Source organism: Somniosus microcephalus, chromosome 13, assembly GCF_052327205.1.
Source record: "Somniosus microcephalus isolate GS21.2 chromosome 13, FLI_Smic_1.0, whole genome shotgun sequence".
Taxonomy (NCBI): Eukaryota; Metazoa; Chordata; class Chondrichthyes; order Squaliformes; family Somniosidae; genus Somniosus; species Somniosus microcephalus.
Window position 1 is genome coordinate 43,894,853 of NC_140999.1, and position 22,989 is coordinate 43,917,841.

Sequence of the window (22,989 nt, forward strand, 5' to 3'; positions counted from 1 at the left end):
AGGATTAGGCAATAAATGCTGGCCTTGCCAGCGACACCCACATCCTAAGAATGAATTAAAAACAAGATCTAGTGTGGTACTGAGCTGTACGGATGGTACAAAGTTCCATTGCTGGCATGCTCTGAAATAGTTCGTAGCCCAGGCACGATAGGGGCCCTAGCATGGTGTTGGGGGTCCATGGGCTACTTCGTTGGGGCAGGGGAAAGAGAAACCAGGAGAATGCAAGTAAGCCTGTATCGCCATTCCATCATTAGAATTTTGCAGCTCCTACTGGGATGTACATACGTGTGGACTCCAGACAAGAACAACTGTGATTTCCGTACACAGTTGAATAGGCAAGATAATCAGAACCATACGCCAACATGAGTCAGCAATTTCGAGAGGAAATTTGGGCGGGGCAAAAGAGTTGGAAGTTTTCCTTTTTGTACACTAGCAGTTTGTACAACCGTCGGTTTCCTCGGTCATAACCTTAAGCTGCTTACATCCCAGTTGACGCAAGCAAAACACTGGATGCGGCCGACCAATGGAGCGAATAAAAGCAAGACTTGGGCGGGGCATTGCCTTGTGATTGATAGCCGAGCTGGTCCAATGGGAATTTGAGAAAGCAAGAGCGCGCAATTGTGGACACGTTGTTGCTAATTTAGATTGGAACGAGTGGGAAGAAAATTTATGTGGGAAGGAGAGTTATAATGTCCTTCCTCTTTAGATAAAGGTTATTGTCCATGTCAGTATTAAAGGGATAAAATGCAGATTTTTTTTCTCAAGCCAAGAGCTTCATATTAAAATTGTTATTGTATTGCAAAAGTTGGCAAAGTCAGGTAAATTTACACGGAATGTTTGTTTGCACCTGTAAAAAGACTTACACTAAAAATCCCAACACTTTTTAAACTTTGAAGTGTTCTCCTTTCTATTTAGTTTTTGTTAAAAAAGCAATTGTCCTGCCAACCTGCTCAGCCTAGTAGAGGATCTCCCTCTTCGCCAGGTCGCTCCGGTGCCGGTGGGGGGACTACTTGTCGAAGATACCTCCACGTCTTGACAATTGTTGCTCAGCACCAACAACAAGTTTCACATTAAGTAAGTAAAACAAAAATAATAAATCTATGTTTAACTGTATAACTAGTTTGCATACAGAAAAAAATACTTGCGTTACAGGGGGTCCGTGGAATTTTTATAACATGGGAGGGGGCCTCAGAAGCAAAAAGGTGGAGAACTCCTGCCTTAGAGAACCTAAACTGTCCACCTCAGTATAGAGGGAAGAATCATTCTTTCTCAACATGTAGCAATACAGTTGTGCTGATAGTAACATGCTCTTTCCTCTAAACCAGTTACCTGTGGGCCAGCACAGCTAATTTTACAGACATCACAATAGTGGAGCTGTGGCTGTTTAGGCGGTGGCTTCGGTTTTTGCTGTTTGTTCTGGAAGGCGGGTTTTTTGATGAAAGTGCTTCCTGTATTGGCGCTGGTTCCTGTCCCAGTCCCAGTGCTAGTCCAGGTGGTGGCTGGGGGCTTCTGGGGTTGCTGATAGTATGATGTAGCAGCAGAGTACACAGCAGCTTCATAACCAGAGTAACTTGACCCTAATAAAACACAGAAGTACAATTACATAGAAGATAGGAGCAGGAGTAGGCCATTCGGCCCCTCGAGCCTGCTCCGCCGTTCAGTGAGATCATGGCTGATCATCCAAACTCAGTACCCTGTCCCTGCCTTCTCCCCATATCCCTTGATCTCTTTAGCCTTAAGAAATATATCTAACTCCTTCTTGAATATATTTAAATGAATTGGCCTCAACTGCCTTCTGTGGTAGAGAATTCCACAGGTTCACCACTCTCTAGGTGTAGAAATTCCTCCTCATCTCTGTCCTAAATGACTTACCCCTTATCATTAGACTGTGACCCGTGGTTCTGGACTCCCCCGCCATTGGGAACATCCTTCCTGCATCTAGTCTGTCGAGTCTTGTTAGAATTTTATAAGTTTCAATGAGATCTCCTCTCATTCTTCTAAACTCCAGCGAGTATAAGCCCAATCGACCCAATCTCTCCTCATACGTCATTCCTGCCATCCCAGGTATCAGTCTGGTGAATCTTCACTGCACTCCCTCCATTGCAAGAACATCCTTCCTCAGATAAGGTGACCAAAACTGCACACAATACTCAAGGTGTGGTCTCACCAAGGTCCTGTACAACTGCAGCAAGACATCCTTGTTCCTGTACTCGAACCCTCTCGCTATGAAGGCCAACATACCATTTGCCTTCTTAACCGCCTGCTGCACCTGCATGCTTACCTTCAGCGACTGGTGCACAAGGACGCCCAGGTCTCGTTGCACTTCCCCTTCTCCCAATCTATTGCTGTACAGATAATAATCTGCCTTCCTGTTTTTGCCACCAAAGTGGATAACCTCGCATTTATCCACATTATACTGCATCTGCCATGCTTCTGCCCAATCACCCAACCTGTCCAAATCATACTGGAGTTTCTCGGCATCCTCCTCACAGCACACACGCCCACCCAGCTTTGTGTAGTCTTACAAACAACTTCAAAATGTGAACATTGGGCATCATGCTTTAATTATCACTCTCCACCCTTATCGAATAACCAAGCCACAGAACAGCAGCTTTTAATGCTGTAATCTTTCATTTTAGTTTTGATTCCCTCACAAAGAGCATCTCTTGAGATGTTCTACTTTGCAGTCTGGATATGAAGTGGAAGCTGGCAAACTGGAGCATCTAGTAAGCGCTGACTGAAATTAGTGACAAAATTTGGTGCGTGGCACTACGCTACTTTGTATTAATGAATTTTCAATGACTCTATGACTAACATACTGCTGGGAAAAGCCCAGGCTCCTTGAATAGGTCTTTGGACACTATCTTAACTCCTTTGAGAAAGTAGCAGAACAGCTATACAAATTAACTTTTAGGTTCAACCTCAACTTAGGAAAGCAAAGCATACAAAGTTGCAAAAGAAAATAGAAAAAAAGCTGGAAGCACTCCAGGAGGTACAGACAGCAGCTGTGGAAGATCAGCAGTCGACGTTTTAGGCCTTAAACCCTTCCTCAGGGCTAGGCGATATTATAAAAAACAGCATTTAGAAAGGAACACAGCAAGAGAAAGGGGGAAGGAAACAAACAAAAAACAACTTGTATTTATATAGCGCCTTTAAAATAGTCAAACATCCCAAGGCGCTTCACAGGAAAAGAAATAGAATGATCTGTGAAGTGTTGGGTGGGGCACTGCAGATGAGAACATGGAAGACGTGATATGAGCAGGAAACAAAAGGAGGCATAGAGAGAGAAATCAAAGACATCAAATTCATATACAGGACTGTGTGTAAATAGCTAAAGGGGATAGGGAGAAAAGAAAAATATGAAAAACTAGCCATACAAAAGTGGCATATTGATTTTGGCCAAAAATTCTCAACTGCAGAGACAAGTCAAGTACAATAATGAAGAAGTCAAAAAGAGAAGATTGCTTACCTGAATAACTAACTGGTGTTGTATTGTACGAGGGTGTCTGCGTGTAAGATACAGCAGCTGTGGCCACTGCTGCAGTAGGCTGCACAGTGGGTTGCACAGTCGTTACCACAGGATACACTGTATAGCTAGTTGTAACCGGGATTGGAGTGGGTGCAGGCTTTATTGCAGTAACTTGCCTCGACTGTTGCGTTTGTGTGTAGGGTGTTCCAGACTGGCTGAAACTGGTTTTAGGTGCTACTGAAAGACAAAAAAAGGCCAAGTGTTATCTGATTTGGTGCAACTTGATTGCACAGAGACACTCCAGAGAAGAGTTCCAATTCCAGCTTTGATGTTAATGCATCAGAACAAGCTTGCTTAAATTAAAACGATTCCTTGCACATAACCAGACATCCTTATATATTACCTTTAAGTTTTCTATCACCAAACTGTAAACACTGTTCAAGCCTTTGTCCAAGGACATCAATCAATTTTCACAGGGGTATACAATTGTTCACTTTCACTAGTACCTGTGTTTTCCACATTCTAAGAGGGAGTTCTATTGCAGATTTCCAGTGGCATTATTCACAATAGTCTGGTGTCAGTGATCTTAATAGGCAAATCCAGGTAATTCTAGCTTAAGAAACAAAGAAACAGAAGTAGGCCATTCCACCCCTCGAGTGTGTTCTGCCGTTCAATTAGATCATGCTGATACCTATCTCAACTGCCTTTGATCCAGATCCCTTGATGCCCTTGCCCAACAAAAATCTATCAATCTCGGTCTTGAAAATTTCAATTGACGCAACATCCACAGCCTTTTGGGGGAAGAGAGCTCCTGATTTCCACTACCCTGTGTGCGAGAAAAAGTGCTTCCCGATTTCACGCCTAAATGGTCTAGCTCTAATTTTATGATGCCCCTTGTTCTGGATTCCCCCACCAGTAAAATATCTCCCCTATCAAATCCCTTCACCATTTTAAACACTTTGATTAGATCACCCCTCAACCTTCTAAACGCAAGGAATTACAAACCAGGCTTATGCAACCTGTCCTCATAATTTAATCCTTTAAGCCCGGTTATCATTCGGGTCAACCTGCGCTGTAACTCCGCCAAAGACAATGGGGGAGAAATTCAGTATCGCCCCATTTGGGGCATAAGTATCGGCCGAGCGCGAAATTTTGCGCCCGGCGCAAATTATCGCCACCTACTGCTAAATTGGCCCCCTTCGCCCCAGGAGGTGCTTGGAGCGCTAAAACAGGCGCTGCACGACTGTCTTAAGGCGCTAAGCCGGAGGAGCGAGGCGCTACCACCGAGGGTGGGTGCAGCGCAGGTGCTGTCAGTTAGCGATTACACGCAGACACCGGTCAGCTCTTAAAGGGGAGGGTCGATCTTGAATTGCAGCCACACCCTGCGCATCGGAGCCCTGAATCTCGGCCTGGACAGACCTGTTGCCACATACTTAAGCCAAGGACCATGGAGGGGGCCAGGGAGCGAGCGCAGCAGTTCAGCGAGGGGGCCTTGGAGGCTCTGGCTGGCGCGGTGGAGCGCAGGCAATCTCTCCTGTACCCGGACAGTGGCAGGAGGCCACTGCCCAGCGACTATCGAAAAGCTTGGAGGGAGGTGGCTCACAGAGTGACCTCCAGCAGCATGGTGCCTAGGACCCCTGTGCAATGCAGGAAGAAGTTCAACAACCTCACTCGGGTCGTCAGGGTGAGTGCCCTTTTCAGAATCCTCTTCATCCCTGCATCTCGACCTCACTTTATGGCCAAAGGGTCCTGAAAGCCCCAATGCCCAGCCCTCATCCAACACCTATGGCCCTTTCAGGAAACTCACACGCACATTCAGCACTTTGCACACTGCAAGGGCTATTCTACCATGGGAGGCATTGCAGCCAAGATCAGGGCTGCACACTGTACTCAGGCCCCGTCCTCTCTCTTGCAGGGCAAGCTGGCGCATAATAGGAGGCAGCAGCAACGGACCGGGGAAGGCCGGCCTCACCTTCAAGCCCTGGAGCAGCGAGTCCAACGGATTATGGCAGGCTGGATGCTTGGCCCCGTCGCCACTGGAGATGCTGACCCCGTTATGGACAGCAATGGTAAGGTCATCACCTTTTTGACCTCTCTCCTTCCACTTGTTCCTCTCACCAGCATCCTTTGCCACTTTCGAGCCAAATCAGTACATTGCAGCACTCATGCCTCCCTTGCTGCCACCCTGTCCTCACGCTAAAGCCACTCTTGTACCTCCCTGCTTTCAGATGCTGATTCACCAGGTGAGGAGGCGGGCACTCAAGCTGCCACTGTGAATGATTCTGAAGGCGACGACGAGGGGGAAGCCGGACCATCAGTGCCACCCTCAGCCGAGGCAGCCCATGGCCATAATGGGGACACGCCTTCCCTGGAGGGGAGCAGGGGGGAACGGTCCGAGGAAGGTGAAGCTCCGGGGCCCAGCGGGCTGCAGCAACGCGAGGGGGTTAGGGAAGCTCGGGGGCCTTCTCCCCGGAGGGAGAGTATGGCCTCGAGTCCTGCTACAGTGAGCGCAGAAGAGGTGCGGCTCCTCGCTGAAATGAGCGCCCAGGCGGAGCACAGGCACACTGAGCTCATGGCTGCAGTGGCAAGGATGCCAGATTCCATTGAGTCACTGGCAAGGAGTGTCCAGGACTTCGGCGCAGCACAGGCAAGGATTGTCCAGAACTTCGGCGCAGCACAGGCGGCTGCCACGCAATTGCTAAGTGTTGCAATGCAGTCAGTGGCTGGTCTCATGCAGACGCAGATTGAGGCCACACGAGCACTGATTGCTGCCACCCTCGCTGGATCGGGCAGGATTCCCCGGGGCCCTCACCGTGCCGCAGCAGGCCAGCAATCTGTGCTCCAGCAGACTGCTCCGCATGCTGCAGTGCTGCCCTGTGGGAGTGCCAGTGTGTCGGCCAAACAGGGAGTTGCTGTCCTCTCTCAGGATGACAGCATTCCTGTTGCCAGCACTGTCACTTCTCCACTGCAGCTGCCACCACCTGTAGGACAGACTGCTGTCGCCCATGCAGAGTTGGAGCAGTCAGCAGCTGGGCCCTCCAGGCCCAGAGCTGGTCCAGGCCATCCCTCAAGGGCATCTGCAGTCTCAGTTTCTGACACTCAGCAGCCTTCCCCCAGCCTTGCTGCAGCCACTGGGGTCCCATTGCGGAGGAGCTGCAGGGTGGGAAGGGGCCAATCTCGCAAGCGAAGCAGATCACCCTCGAAGGGCAAAAAAGTAGGTGGTGTGGCAAAATGTTGGTAATTGTTTTATTGAAGGCTGAGGATCGCGGTCATATTTTTGTTACTGTTTTGGTCATTGTCTCCAGGTTGTGAGAGCCAGTTATGTGACTGACTTTTTTTTTGGGTTTCTTTCTATTACTTTGTCATGCGGGAAGGGTACACAGTTTGTGAAATAAAGAAGTGTCTTTATTCAGAATGTGCATGTTTGCTCTTTGAACTAATTGTTGCCTTGACCGGCTTAGGGATTGCGGCATGGCTCCATTCAGGTTCTTCGAATGGCAGAAGCCATTCCCTCAGAGGGGGCCTAGAAGTGACTTGCTATAAGCCGCTGACGGACGGCCCTTGCACTTTGTGCCTCCCTCCCGTCTTGGTGCTGCTGCTCCTCCTCCTCTGCTGGTGCTCCAATGTCTGGTGGCATTGGCTGAGTCCTGAGGATTGCCAGGTTATGCAGCATGCAGCACACAACAACGAAGTGGGAGACTCACTCAGGTGAGTACTGAACGGCTCCTCCGGAATGGTCCAGACAGCGGAACCGTTGCTTGAGCATGCCGATTGTGTGCTCAACGATGTTCCTGGTAGCTTGATGGCTCTCATTGTATCGTTCTTCAGCAGGGGTGCTGGGCGAACGGAGCGGGGTCATCAGCCAGGTGCACAGAGGATAATCCTTGTCCCCGAGAAGCCAGCCTCCTGGGTGAGCCGGGGCCTCAAAAAGGTCTGTCACAGAAGTCTGGCGCAGGATGATGGCGTCGTGGCTGCTGCCTGGAAAGTGGGCATTGACAGTGAGTATCAGCTGTCTGTGGTCACATACCAACTGGACGTTCAACGAATGGAACCCCTTTCGGTTGCGGAAATCCTCGGCATTCTCTTGCGGTGCCCGCAAAGCCACATGCGTGCAGTCAACGGCGCCCTGCACCATGGGGAAGCCCGCTATTCTTGCAAAGCCCATTGCGCGTTCTTGCTGCTTGTCCGGGGTCATGGGGAAGGGGATGTACTGTCGTCTCCTTTTAAAGAGGGCATTTGTGACTTGACGGATGCAGCAATGCACCGCGAACTGGGAGATATTGGCAATGTCCCCAGTAGCGGATTGAAAGGAACCGGTGGCATAGAAGTTGAGAGCCACTGTTGCCTTCACTGCCACCGACAAAGACATCCTGCTCCTCAGTTGAGGCTGCAGATCTGGCTGAAGCAGGTGGCAGAGCTCAGTGACCACCTCCTTGCTGAATCGCAGCCTCCGAAAACACTGCTCCTCAGACAGATTGATATATGAGAACTGTTGGCGGAAAACCCTGGGAGCGTAAGGTCTCGTGTGCCGACGCCTGTTGGCCCTCCTCCGTCTGGCCATGATTGCCTCTCTCTCTGCGTCTCTGTGCCCTCGCAATGTAATGGAGAAGCACGACGTTCCCATCCATTGCAGCCCCCATAGTATGTGGCCACTCAAAGTTATGCCGGTGAAAAAGCAAAGCAACTACAAAGTTCTGGCCAAAAGTACCTCAGCGAGCGCTGACTCAATGCAGAAATCTCTCCCCCTTTGTCTCTCTGCAAATCTCTCTCTCTCAGGAGTGGTCCAAAAATGGCTACCACAAAGAAGCCAGGAAGAGCCCCCTTTAAATAGCGCCCCCCCCAGCCCCACAGCGACTGGGAACCGTTCCAGTCAACCTGTCGTTGGGAGCGACAGGCGGAAAGGAGGGGGACGCCACCGAATTTCCGGTCCGGGGCGCCCCAACGGCGTTGCACTCTGAAATGACGTCAGAATCTGCGTGCGCAGCTGAGCGGGCTTTGCGGTTTAGCGCCGCCGCTAAATGCCCACTCAATTTCACGAGAGGCGCAGGTATCGCCGCGCCAGGGCGCTAGCTGGTTCGCGCCCCACTTATCGCCCTCTTAAGGCGTTAACGGGTGGCGCAACCAACTGAATTTCTCCCCCAATACATCTTTTCTGAGATGCGATGCCCAAAACTGAACACAGTACTCCATATGGTGTCTGGCCAAGGCTCAACAACAGAGGCATCACTTCTTCACTTTTGTATTCCAACCTCCTTGAGATAAAGGCCAACATTCCATTAGCCTTGTTGGGTTTTTTTGTACCTGTGCATTAGCTTTTAGTGATCTGTGCTCCCCCACAACTCCTCGTCTCTCACTATAAAGAAAATATTTAGATTTGTACTTCTCAGATCCAAAGTGGATGACCTCACACTTAGAAACTACAAAAGGCAGATGCAAAGGTGTAGATTTCACGATGCAGGTCAGACTGGCTTTTATTTTAAATTGTTTTGCACCTGTAACAAATTTCAATATCTGGAGTGTAACAGACACACTAGATCCAAAAATACATCAATCTTCCATAGTGTTGCTCATTAAAGTTAGAGGGTGTGCTCTTTCAAAAGGACAGGGATATTATACCATACAATATTCTTCTGCTAAATGTAAATGTGTGCCCCTTTAAAGGTTACAAAATCTAATTGCTATTAAAAATTACAAGTTATTTTTATTCTGATTGCATTTTGTGCTCTTGTAGAGTTCATTGTTTCGTCATAATCTTTTTTGATGCATGACACAGGATTTTGAGCATGACATTTGAAGTGTGACGGACAGGGAATGCAAGCTCAGTTACATGACAGTTGCAATTGTCATAGCAATTCTTGACTGTTTAAATAAAAATGTCAACTATAAATTCAAAAATTACAGCGTACAATATTGTAAAATAGAAAATTTAGATGGTGTAGTTCTGCACATTTTAATTTGCTTACCTACCATACACACAGTGGCACAATCATTACCAGGTCAAACATTTGCATGGACTTTTCACAGCACATACAAAATTCAGAAAAATTAAGCCCAAACAAAATTATCCTTTCTTTGGCTTCCCTCCCCAAGGCCATAGCTCTTGATGGGGTAAGTTTCCACAGTGCCCAGTTGTCTCACTAGAGTACCTCCTTTAAGTGGTCATTCTTCACGTTGCACCTGGAAAGTGATAGTCGCAGGCTCTGATTGTATCCAAGCCCAATCCTGTCCTCACCCAAAGGTCACATTGCATACTTTTCAACAGAAATCACGGTATAGTGATCAGGAGCAGGAATCTTGGCTGCCTCCCTCACCTATAAGCGCTGAGGTCATTTTAGAGTCCCCATCAACATCTTGCTGAGATCAACTAATTCAGCACAGAGCAGGATTGAACATGGAATCTTTCCACGCTGCGTGGCTCAGCCACTCACTGATTTAGCAAGGTAAGCCATTAGGGAGCCAAGTTCTGTCCCATTAGTTAATCCTCACTGCAAACATAAATTCAGAAAATACTTCACTCACTTGTCTGGTAGTAGGAATCTGTGGCTGTGTGCTGAGGTTGAGCAGCAGCTGAGACAGGTTGCTGATAGTACTGTTTATCGTAACTCGGTGCTGTTGCTGTGGAACGTGCATAACTGTAACTGTCCTACATTACAGACAAGGAAAATACATGAATGACTGCAACACAAAACTACCAGATAACAAATAAAGCTACCCTCCACCAAAAAGCAGCATCCTACTAGTCGTCAAGAGCTGCTGCCATCTTGAAAATACCACTAATGCTCGGCACTAATCTCAAAGCACCCGGTATGCTCAATGAGCGTCCGGCACATACATCATATGTATGCAGTTACCCACTGAAGGTAGGGATATGCTATGGCTATCTCTCAGTAGGACTGACAACAACTTATAGCACAACTCTAACCTGTGGAGCTGTAGTATAATCGGGGGAGGGGGAATTCCATACCTCCACAATTCTTTTGACTTAAAGTAAAACAACACAGTATGAACAGGCCGCACATCTCTTTTTTGCAGTGTAGTATTTTTATACTACTTATGAACCAAACCAACACGACCCAGTGTTGTCATTAAAGTGTAATGACACGTGTGAAAATTTCATTCTTTGTCTATTTGAACTGTGGGGAGAGGGGGGAACCACCTAGTACAATTAAAGATTGTAAACTTGGGTAAGAGAGAGAATTTTAAGCTGCATAACACAAGGATGAAGAACTGGTGGTTGCAGGTCTGTTATTGGTGGCAGTTGTGGCGAGCAATGCGAGGGCTTGAATTAAGAGCATCACACAACATAAGGATATTGTGTACGATGTTTCCGATTGTATATTGATTCCATTACAAATGAATATGCCTAGTGACAATACTGACTAGCTGGTTCATATTGCTTAGGTTCATTTGTGATATAAAAATACTAGACAGTCTATAGCCAGAAAAATAGCACCTGAAAGTTTTCTTTAAAAATCAGAAAAGTACAAGATGCACATTTGCCAGGGGTAACTTTTATACCACTCGTGACCTGGACCAGCACAGACAACTCTCAGCTTTACTGCTGATTACTTAGATGGTCAGGGTCACCATTGGTATTATAAAACCACAGACTGCAGAGGCCAGCTGTGTACCTTTTATCTACTTTATAAACATATATTCCTCTATTAAAAAAGATACAAAAGTACTTTTGCAAATGAACAATTCTTGTAATGCTTAAACTTTATTTGCTACAATCTTTACACGAATGATTTAAATTTTTTAAACTGCATTAAAAGGAGATACGCGATGTTCTGAGCTGACAGTTTAGTGGCTATCTACCTTACATACAAAGTTAATTAAGCTTTCTCCACAAGCACCTTAGATGAACCATAGATCAAGTCTGTCATCCAACCCCACTCTGTCTTGTCCGAATTTCCTCCTTGTGCGTAGTACTGCTGCAGAAAGAAACTTTGTGATTCATTATGGCAAGATCAATGCCAATATATATATATCCATATATATAGATATATATATATAAAAAAAGATAAACACATACATGTAGTTTCAGTAAAGCTCTTGATGTGGAAGTGTTTTCTTTTATTCGGTGCTATAAAAAAAAAATTCTACGGTGGCTCCACTTAATCAAAGCTTTGTATCCAAAGAATCAAACATTGGCAAGAATTTAAAATTAAGATAGTATAATTAGGCAAAATGAATACCTGCTCAGACTAACTAATCTGTGATTGTAGTTTACACAGCAAGATTACAATCTAACATCTGATTTAGCATGGGGTGGGGAGTTTGAGCAGATTGCAATTCAATGGCTTACAATATTTTTTGAACTAAATTCGGTTTTAAATTTTAATTTAGCAAAGCTTGCAAACCACAAGTGGTCAAAATGCTTCAATATTTAAAAAGAACTTTGTATACAGGAAACTTTCGATTAACCGGCCACTAAATAACCGGAAATGTCGGTTAACCGGCAAAATTCAGGAGTCGGTTCAGATAACTTTTTTTACTTTTAGTTACTTTTTTTTTAACTCATTTCTGGCTGTGCAAGCGTCTAACTGAAGCTGTTGCTAAGCTAGAGACGCTTGCAAGCTGTGCTGATTGTTTTGAAGCTGTTGCTAAGCAACAGGGTTTGTTGCTAGATACGGAGCTCAGAAGCTCCGTATGTTTTAACTATAGCGCTCGATTCTCCGGCATTGTTGATAGACCGGCACCAGCTCGGTCCCGTCTGTGCCGGATACCAGAAAGTTTCCTGTATAAAGTTTACACACCTAGACCTAATGTGAGTTTCTGACAACCCATGTAATATTCAGCCAATTACAAAAGACAATATATTTCAAGAGAGGTGATAACACAACATAACTCAAACTAAAGACACCTAACTTACCAACACATGCCACAATAAATCTCACACCTCACAGCACTGCAGTACCATTGTGATAGCCAAATTAAATAGATTAAATATAATTTATTAGCACATAGAATATTCCCCCTCCTCCTTCACACAACCAGCATCCTGTTACACACCCATCACTCATGTGGTTGGTCACCGATTTAAGATGACTAGCAGTATAAATTTTCAAGCTGGCCTATTGAATCAGACTGTATGTGTATGCTGTCAGGGGTGATGGCATTAACACACCCTTCCCTTCCAAGTTGGCTGCCCTAATGTACAGATGGAACATTTCAATCCATACTCAAACATCTTAAGGTTAGTTTTCTTTACTGAAAATAACATTTCTAATTTTTCTGTTCATCATGGTGAGGTATGTTAGTGCTGGAAATGGAACTCTTCAGCGGTCAGGCACCCAGTGGCAACATCAAGCACTCCCCAAGATGTCTCAGCCCCAACCTTAAGAGGAGAACTGTACAATGCATCATTTTTTCCTTTTCCCACAACAGCCACCTGTGGCAGTGAATTTGTCAATTAGTGCTGAATTAGGAACAGGATTGATATCGCAATGAAACAGTTCACATAGGACTCTGAACTCTCAAGAAACCGGAATGTTGAACAATTTTAGAAGTAGTTTATACTCAATTATAAACTGTGATAGAGTCAACTGTGATCCATATAAGCTAAATGTACAGGAACAAAAAATATATTTTTCTGGAGTGCACCATCAATGCTGGAGAGTACTGGTCTTGAAGGACAGGTAGGTTAACAATAGTTAAGCTTATAAAAATTATTAATGCATCTATACATCAGCACAACTAAAGACATATACAGTAAATAATTCTTAAAAAATACAGTAAATACCAGCCCCCCTTCCCCCAAAAAAGGGTATCTGTATGCACCTCAGACATAAACACCGAGCTCCCCAATAGGTCAATGCATCACGTGGTGCTGCACAGAGTCTGATCCTTGCCTCCCCCTTACCAACTAAATAGTCCAACACTCATCATTCAGGCACACACAAGAATGGCTGCTTGCGTGAGGTAACAGAGGACTGCTGCCATCTGTGGAACTGTACTCGGGCATAAGTCACCATTTTTGTTGTGGGAAAGGGGTTGGGGAGGAGAAAGACAGAAACCTTTAACGGAAGAAAACTGGAGCAATCATTTACCACTGTATGGAATCATTGGTTGATGTTGAATATTGGTACAAGTGTGTCAATATGTACATTTGGAGTGAAATTAGAGTTGCTGCCCCTTTAAAATGGCACACTTGAGTAGCTTTCTCATAGCCTTTCCCAATTAATTCCCATAAATTTACACCCACCAGTAGTTCCAACTCTAACCTGGAGAGTGCGTCCGCACGGGAGTCTGCAATCAGCTTTCCCAACAGGAAAGAGAAGTGGGTGCAAACAGCCAGATTTAACTTCATTCTAAGGGCAGAGGCCCTTCTATGCCAGATGAGCTCTCAAATTGGCACCATCCCACAATCTACCCACCTATAAATGTACACCAGATTCCAAAGATGGGAAGTTTAAGGTTTGGCCAATCCAAGTCTGCAATCATTTCTGCACTTCAGCATATTCCCCCCACCCCCAATAGATTTTCGCTTAAGAGGTTGTGAAAAGCATCTATAACTGTGTTACGATGTTAACGGAATTTCATGTCAGGTATAAAAACAAGATAGCTATTCAGCTTTTGCAGGTATAAGCTGCAATTTCACTGTGCAATGAAATATGAAAAGTGAGGGTACCACTTCCACGCAATGTTATATAGTCACTGTAAACGTTGCTAATTAAAATTAATATGCAGAAAGATGATACATGCTGAATAGAACATTTAGCTTGATGTGCTTAACTTTTAGTTAAGCTTGGCAATCTGGTGCCACACAACGATTTTTAAAGACATTTTGGATCAGTTTATCACTGGGCAAAATAGTCCCTGAAGTGGCTGCACTACCCCCGGAGCCCTAAATTAAAAACATAAAGCCTTGGTACAAAAAACATTTACATAGATTTTAGTTACATTTTCATTTATAGTTTCTCATATCCACTACAGTGCTTTGAAAACTACGACAATATTTTTGCATTAATTATAGCATTTTTGCAACGTCAATATTCGTCTTCTCCCCTTCTCAATTGTCCCCAAGCACATTCAGCATTAAACAAAAACACATGTATTTTGAAACCTGCAAAGGAAAAATTAGTACAAAGTATTATAGACTTACCTGGTTATTGAGAAATTGAAACTGAGCAGACTGCCTTCCAAAACAAAAGAAAAGGGAAGCACATAATCTAAGGACGCAATGTTCTAGCATTGAAACAATTTTTTGCTTGGGAAGAAATCATTTCAGTTTTACAATAAGCAGCATTGCCACTGACTCACTAGAAATGTCAAAATCAAATGAAAATGGGTAGTGCATCATTTATGCAACCCACATAGCCCACTGCATTGGTTACACCGCGCCCCCTCCCCCAAATTGCCAATCTTAAGATATTTGACATTTAGCTTTCAGAATAAAGATCAGCCAGCAGATGCACTTCCACAGGTTTCAACTCCAGGGGTGCAACTGCTGTTAAGAACCCCTCTGGTCTATTAACACAAACAGTTTCACTAATCATTCGAAAGAATTCCCTGCTCATCAACAAGGTGCATTGCTCCATATCAAAAATACATTTTTGCTGGAACCAGAATTTTTTTTTTTTTTTTTTTTTAAATAAACTGAATTTTGAAATCAGCTCATTAATGTAATTATACCCTCAATGAAATTAAGAGAGAAACCTATACCAGCTCTAATTAGAGCAATACTCTGCTTTACCAGCTATACTGCGGAATTAAAAGAGGGCTATTTTAATAATTTTCTGAAATGTAGCAGCCATTTACAGGTACAAAGACTTTTTTGTGTAGAAGGAAGCAACACACCTCTGATGCATATTTCAGATTGCTCACTGTGGCTACCCTACAAGTTTAATTTCTGGTGTTGCACAAGGTAAAATCAATAACTATATGAATTCAACAATCAGTTACCATCTACATTAGGAGACAATTTTTCCAAATAAAGCACATTTTCAAATTGCTCATTACAACAAATACTAAAATGTACCAATATGAAGATACTTGGCCACCGAGTGCAGAACTCCCCACACAAACATCCATTGTAAGAGCAATGCATGTTTGCCTTTTTTTGATAAAACAGAAGGAATAACACAAAATATGAAAGTGTAAGATTTTAGTTCAGTAAGTAGTTTGAGGCAAGCAATGCCTCAAAGAAAAGGCACACATACTCAGAGGAAACAATCCAAAAACAAGACCTGCAAAGTAATTACACAGAGATGGCAGGGCAGGTTCTACTAAAATTCTTAGGAACGGGAGTAGGCCATTCAGCCCCTCGAGCCTGTTCTGCCATTCAATTAGATCATGGCTGATCTGTACCTCAACTCCATTTAGTCGCATTTCCTCCTTGATAACTTTACCCAACAAATTGATCAGCGTTTTGAAAGTTCCAATTGAGCCAGTATCAGCCTCTTGGGGAGATGGTTCCGGATTTCCAGTATTCTTTGTGTGACAAATTGCTTCCTGATTTCACTCCTAACTGGCCTAGCTCTAATTTTATGATGCCTTTAAATGGAAAACCTACCTCTGGTGAATTCGCCACAAGTACTGTTATTCTAACTGAAAACCGTGGCATTGTGAACTTGCCCTTCCCCAAGGCCAAGTGACCATCATCTTCTACAATCATCGCAGACCCACATAACAGTAACCCGAAAGAGACATTCATTTTTAATTTGTAGTCGGGCTCCAGCATTTCCCATAGAAAGTGCATCATTAGCATTTACTTATGTAGCACAGATAGGTTATGTAACTATTTTAGTAGGCACCAAAAAGCAACAGCATTACTTCAATTAGTAGACCTCACCTTGATGTAGGTAAGTTATCTGGTATTATCAAAGTCTGAAATGGTCAAATCAAAACTAGACTTCATTGGGGCACAGGTGAGACAGGTTAGCATTTCCCATTACAGAGCATGAAACATTGAAACAGAACAACATAACTTATGTACCCACCTCCTGTACACAGGACTCCCTCATGGAGCCCTGCAAGTAAAACTGCTGACCTTACTCTGGAGCAGGAAATGCTATATAGGTTACCTGGTAGTTTTGTGTTGTAGCCGGTGTTTGTTGCGGTGCAGCTTCTGGTTGCCTCTGTCCGTAGCTATAGTCTGCCACAGAATGCGCCGTCGGATAGCTTCCATATGCCGCTGAGGTCACTGGTCTCACTGCTTGCGTGGCAGGCACAGGAGCATAAGCTGCAGTGACTGCGTGGGCCGTTGGTGGAGCTTGCTGTACGGTGTAACTGGCTGGCGTGGATGGATGTGAATACGCAATGCCGGTGGCGGGCTGTGCACTGATGAAAACAAATCAGCATAAACCAATTAGTCTAAAAGGGAAACAATTTGGCAACTGAAAGATAGGTTTTTTCTTTTTGCCTCATAACATAAACGAGAAAGAACTTCCTTTATAACATAGCGTAGCAATTTTACCTTTAGGGCAGGATTGTCCAAACTGTGGCCTGTGGCCCACGTGTCCCGGCAATCCAACTCCACCGAGTTCTAATGGGGCTTGTAGTTCTTACTAGCTAATTTGTCCTGCTCAAGTTTTGTGGTTTTGGAAGTTTGGAAAGGACAGTTCTTTGCACTGTTGTCTCATTGGTGGATAAATGCTAAAACCTGAATACTAAAATCTGTTAGTATCAACAGCTTGAGATATATAGAAATTGATGATAGAAACAATGGGCGGGATTTTCATTGGGCCGTGGAGGCGAGATTGGAGGCGTGTGGGGGGTTAAAATCCCGAAATTGGGGGGCACGAACCCATCCCGCCCCCATGCCAGTTTCAAAGGAGGCGGATACCCGACCCGCACTGGGACCCGCCTCCCCGAGGCGGGAAGGGGACTAGTGCCAATTAACTGCCAGTTAACAGGTAGTTAACAGGCAGTTTTTAGCCTAATCCCTATTTTCATTGGTGAAATGTGGGATTCCCGACGGCTCCAAACCACGCCAAGTTAGCGAGGCGGGCCGTCGGGATGAAGGGCTTGGAGGGGTCGAGATGTCCGGTGTTCAGGTGAGTGATGGGTGCATGAGTGCAAAGGTAAGTGTGTTTGGGGTGTGTAAAGTGTTTAAAGAAGTTTTACTTACATGTACTTACCTTTACAGCCTTCCTTCCTTCAGGTCCTGGGAGTCCCTCATCTCACCGGCACAGAAAGCAGAATGGCCACGAGCTGTCAAAAGTTGCAGCATTCAGCTTTCTGTTCCGGGGAGCTCTCTAAATCAGCCTGAGAGGAAGGAATTAACCTGGAGTACAGATTGTCAGTGTTTGACAGCTTCAAACAGCTGTGAAACGCTGATATTTCATCTGTCAACGGTCTTGACAGATGAAATATCAATCTGTGACGTCACCTGTGGCCGGGTGGCCCTTAATTGGCCTGCTGAGCCCGCTGGGCAGGCTCAACAAGGTCAATCAAGTCAAAATCATGTGGGTTGGCTAGAACTCGATGGAGGCGGGACTACAACCCCGAAAGTTGTAGTCCCGCCTCCTCAATGAAAATCCAGCCCATTATATCTTGCCCGCAAGGCTCCTTGGTACCCGTCATGCAGTTCATGAAGACAAAAAGCTTGGATGATCCTATTTTATGGTATATTTGCACTGTTTTTCCCCTTAAAATATATTACTTCATATCTGTCTACATTGAACTGCATTTCCAATATATTCGCCCACTCTCCTAATCAAGCTATGTCCTCCTGCAGTGCTCGAGTCAGTGGCAGCATTCTCTCCCGAGTCAGAAGGTTGTAGGTTCAAGTCCCACTTCAGGACTTGAGCACATAACTTAGTTTGACACTTCGGTAGAGTAGAGGAAGTGCTGCCATTATTCCAGGTCTCATCCTGTGGGTGAGGCATTAAACAGATTTAACCTGCCTATTCAGGTGGATGTACGAGATTCCACTGCACTATTTGAAGAAAAGTGGGAAGTTATTCTGGGGTCCTGACCAACATTCTTCCCTCGACCGACATCAAAAACAGATCAACTGGCCATTTCTCTCATTTATTATCTGTAAGAACTAGCTGTGCACAAATGGGCTGCCTTGTTTGCAGAGATAAAACAGTGACTACATTTCATAACTAATTAATTAGATGTGAAACACTTTATGGAGACACGGAGTGCTACATAAATGCAAGTTTCTCTTTCGGACAAAGAGTTGCACGCGATACAGCAACAAAAGGTTACCGGGAGATTTAACAGAGGTGTTCAAAATCATGAACGGTTTTGAGAGAGTAAATAATTAGAAACGGTTTCCAGCAGCAGAAGGGTCAGTAACCAGAGGAGACAGATTTAAGGTGATTGGCGAAGAACCAGAGGAGACATGAGGAAACTTTTTTTTTAACGCAGCGAGTTGTGATGATCTGGAATGCACTGCCTGAAAAAGTGGTGGATGCAGATTCAATAACTTTCAAAATGGAAATGAATAAATACTTGAAGGGGAAAAATCTGCAGGACAATGGGACTAATTGGATAGCTTTGTCAAAGAGCCAGCATAGGCACGATGGGCCAATTGGCCTCCCTTCTGTGCTGTATCATTCTATGATTCTTAAAAATAGAAAAGGCTGGAAGCACAGATCAGTCAGCACCTGTGTAGTGAACAGGCAGTTGATGCTTCTGGCTCATACACGGAACATTACTTCGTCTTTTCTCGTCACTGATGCCGACTGAGGAGTACATTTCACATTAGTGACACTTGTTAACACTCAAGTAACAAATGAACTCCAAATTGAATAGCAAAAGGCCCAGATTTTCACATGCGCTATGTTGCTAGTGTGAATTAGTTCACAGGGTAACAAGTGAACCAATAAGAACATAAGAAATCAGAGCAGGAGTAGACCATTTGGCCCTTCCGGCCTGCTTTGCCATTCAAGAAGATCATAGCTGATCTTCTACCTCATCTCCACTTTCCTGCACTATCCCCATATCCCTCGATTCCCTTAATATTCAAAAATCTATCGATCTCTATCTTGAATATACTCAATTCAATTCAATTCAAATCGCTTTATTGGCATGATAAGTTACATCTTATGTTGCCAAAGCATCAAAATACATTTATGGTTTAGCACATAAACGCAGTTCTATTCATACAGTGTATAAACAGGTATATCCCTGAGTGTATAAATATACATTCGCATTGTTTATATATATTCTTTTCTTAGTTTACTGGTTGTCCCTCTGTTCATGGCAAGCTGTAACATAGTGTGCCGCCAGTGTTATACAGCTTCTCTCCTCTCCCAGTAGGAATGGGAGTTTTTGGTTGTCATTCAGATTTCTGAAATCAGGGCATATTTGTGAGAATTTTTGGTAGAAATTCTCCCTGATGCCCTGATATTTTCCACAAGCTGTGAGGAAGTGCATCTCTGTCTCCACCACTCCCTGACTGCAGTGAGAGCATATCCTGTCCTCTCTTGGCAGCCTGGTCTGCCTGTGTCTGCCTTTTTCGATCGCTAGGCTATGTTCGCTAAGTCTGTACCTTGTCAAGGTTCTTCTCAGTTTGTTATCCTTTACCATGGTCAGGTAATCAGCTATGTTGTATTGTCTGTTTAGGGCCAAGTAGCAATTGAGTTTGCTTTGGGTTTTTGTTGTTTCTGCCCAATATGTCAGATATTTTTCCTTTTGCTTAGCGACGATTGTGTTGGGTCGAATTCTTTGTGTTACCCTGTCACTGTCCTGGGGCTGGTTATTGTTAGTATTGTTAGTAGTTACTTCACTGAGTCCCAGGACTAGTTGACTGAGGGTATTCTTCTTTATGGTCAGCTCTTGGCATTTCAGGGCGTCGTAGTGATAGCATTGGGGATTGCTCATTTGTAGGTGATTCCAAAATTTGGTGGCTCTTTTTTGGATAGTGATTATTAATGGATATTGGCCTAGTTCCGCCCTGCATGCATTGTTTACTGTTTTCCTTTGAGTCCGGAGGATACTTTTACAGAATTCTGCATGTAGGATCTCAATTGGGTGTTTGTCCCATTTTGCAAATTCTTGTTGAGTTAGCAGTCCCCATACCTCACTGCCATAGAGTGCAATTGGTTCAATTACTGATTTGAAAATTTTGAGCCAAATGCTAATTGGGATTTCTATTTGGATTGATTTTTTGATGGCATAGAAAGCCCTTCTTGCTTTCTCCTTCAATTCATTCACAGCCAGTTTGAAGTTTCCCGTAGAACTGATTTTTAAGCCCAAGTATGTGTAGTTAGTGGTTTGTTCAATTTTGGTTGTTCCTACTGTGAAATTTATTTTGGGTCCCTGATGTTTGGATCTTTGCTGGAACACAAGGACTTTGGTTTTTTGGGGATTTATTGTCAGGGCCCAAGTCTGGCAGTACGACTCCAGCAGGTCCAGGTTTTGCTGTAGCCCCTCTTTAGTAGGTGACAGCAGAACCAGGTCGTCTGCATAGAGGAGGAATTTAACCTTGGATTCATATAGGGTGAGGCCGGGTGCTGTAGATTGTTCAAGTAGTTTTGCCAATCCATTTATGTAAATATTAAAGAGTGTCGGTGAGATTGGCGAGCCCTGCGTCGCCCCCCGCCCCTGTGGGAAGTATTTTGTTTGTTTGTCTCCAATTTTAACTGCACATTTGTTGTTTGTATACATTGATTTAATTACATCATATGTTTTCCCTCCTACCCCGCTTTCGATAAGTTTCAGGAATAAACCGTCATGCCAGATGGAGTCGAAAGCCTTCTGGAAATCTACAAAGCATGCGTAGATTTTGCTTTTGTTATGGTGAACGTGTTTGTCAATTAGGGTCTGTAGGGTGAAGATATGATCGGATGTTCTATAGTTTGGCAAGAATCCAATTTGGCTTTTACTCAAGACATTGTGCTCCTCAAGGAAGTTTATAAGTCTTTTGTTTATGATGCTACAGAATACCTTCCCCAGGTTACTGTTTACACAGATGCCTCAATAGTTGTTTGGGTCGATTTTGTCCCCACTTTTGTATATGGGCGTTATCAGTCCTTTGTTCCAGATATCAGGGAAATAACCGACACTCAGAACCAAGTTGAAGAGTTTTAGGATAGCCAGTTTCATTTTGTTGTCTGTGTGTTTAATCATCTCGTTTAGTATGCCGTCTGTCCCGCAGGCTTTTCCTGGTCGCAGGTCCTTGAGTTTTTCAAGAAGCTCTTTTTCTGTTATTATGGCGTCCAGCGGGTTTTGGTTATCTTTTATGGCCATTTCTAGCTTTTCCAGTTTTTTGCATATTTGGTGTTGCTCTGGTCTTAGTGTGTTTTTCTGGTATAATTTTTCAAAGTGGTTTACCCATGTGTCCCCATTTTGAATGGCCAAATCGTCGTGTTGTTTTTTGTGTAGTGTTTTCAAGTTTTCCCAGAAACAATTGGAATCAATGGATTCCTCCATGGAGCTGAGTGTGTATTCTTAATATATTGCTCTTTTTTGGTTCTGAGTGTGTTTCTGTATTGTGTTAGTGTCTGACAATAAGTAAGGCGTAGTTCCTCGTTTTCTGGATGTCTGTGTTTTTGGTTTGATATTTTTCTAAGTTTTTTCCTCATGTTATGGCAATCTCGGTCAAACCATTTTTCATAGTTTTTTGTTTTGGGTTTGTTCTTGCGAGCTTTCAAGTTTGCATTTGTTGCCAAATTATCAAAAATATTGTTTAGTTTACTAACTGCCCGGTTTACGCCTTCTTTGTGAGTGTATATGTTATCCAGAAAGGTGTCTAAGAGAGCTTGAGTTGATGCATTGCTAATTGTTTTCTGGTATTTTTCCGTGTCGTTTTTGGCCCATCTGTACGATTTTTTGGTGTTGTACAGTTTACTGGGTTGTGTTTCTATGTTGTTTGTTTCTGTCTTTTTGAGGAACATAGTAATTTGACTGTGATCTGACAGTGTTGTTTGTGGTTTGACTGTGAATGCTCTGAAAGAGGATGGGTCTAAGTCTGTAATCATATAGTCTACTGTGCTGCAGCCAAGAGGTGAGCAATAGGTCGATCTTCCTAGGAGGTCTCCTATGAACCTACCATTGACAATGTACAGACCCAGGTTTCGATAGAGCACCCTCTGAGTGAAGAAATTTCTCCTCATCTCAGTCCTAAATGGCCGACCCCTTATTCTGAGACTCTGACCCCTGGTTCTAGACTCCCCAGCAAGGGGGAACATCCTCCCTGCCATCTACCCTGTCAAGTCCTGTAAGAATTTTGTATGTTTCAATGAGATCACCTCTCATTCTTCTTAACTCGAGAGAATATAGACCTAGTCTACTCAATCTCTCCTCATAGGACAATCCCCCCTCCCAGGAACTAGTCTGGTGAACCTTCATTGCACTCCCTCTATGGCAAGTATATCCTTCCTTCGGTAAGACCAAAACTGTACACAATACTCCAGGTGTGGGCTCACCAGGGCCCTATATATTTGCAGTAAGATGTCTTTACTCTTATACTCAAATCCTCTTGTAATAAAGGCCAACATACCATTTGCTTTCCTAATTGCTTGCTGTACCTGCATGTTAACTTTCAGTGATTCGTGTACAAGGACACCCAGGTCGCTCTGAACACCAACATTTCCCAATCTCTCACCATTTAAAAAATA

The 22,989-nt window shown here is 44.2% G+C and overlaps 1 protein-coding gene across 6 annotated transcripts in view; it reads right to left on the reverse strand.

The window, feature by feature from the left end:
• LOC147108284 (zinc finger RNA-binding protein-like) overlaps positions 1 to 22,989 on the reverse strand; it is a 100,913-nt gene that overhangs the window by 37,107 nt on the left and 40,817 nt on the right. For 2 of the 6 annotated variants that reach the window (XM_086004849.1, XM_086004854.1), the window contains 5 exons: positions 16,498 to 16,753; positions 11,326 to 11,403; positions 9,989 to 10,112; positions 3,470 to 3,706; positions 1,330 to 1,577 (listed from right to left, as the gene is read on the reverse strand). In XM_086004849.1, the coding sequence (XP_085860975.1) occupies positions 1,330 to 1,577; positions 3,470 to 3,706; positions 9,989 to 10,112; positions 11,326 to 11,403; positions 16,498 to 16,753 (943 nt within the window). The remainder of the gene's footprint in view (positions 1 to 1,329; positions 1,578 to 3,469; positions 3,707 to 9,988; positions 10,113 to 11,325; positions 11,404 to 16,497; positions 16,754 to 22,989) is intronic. The other 4 variants (XM_086004850.1, XM_086004851.1, XM_086004853.1 and 1 more) reach the window with 4 other exon arrangements.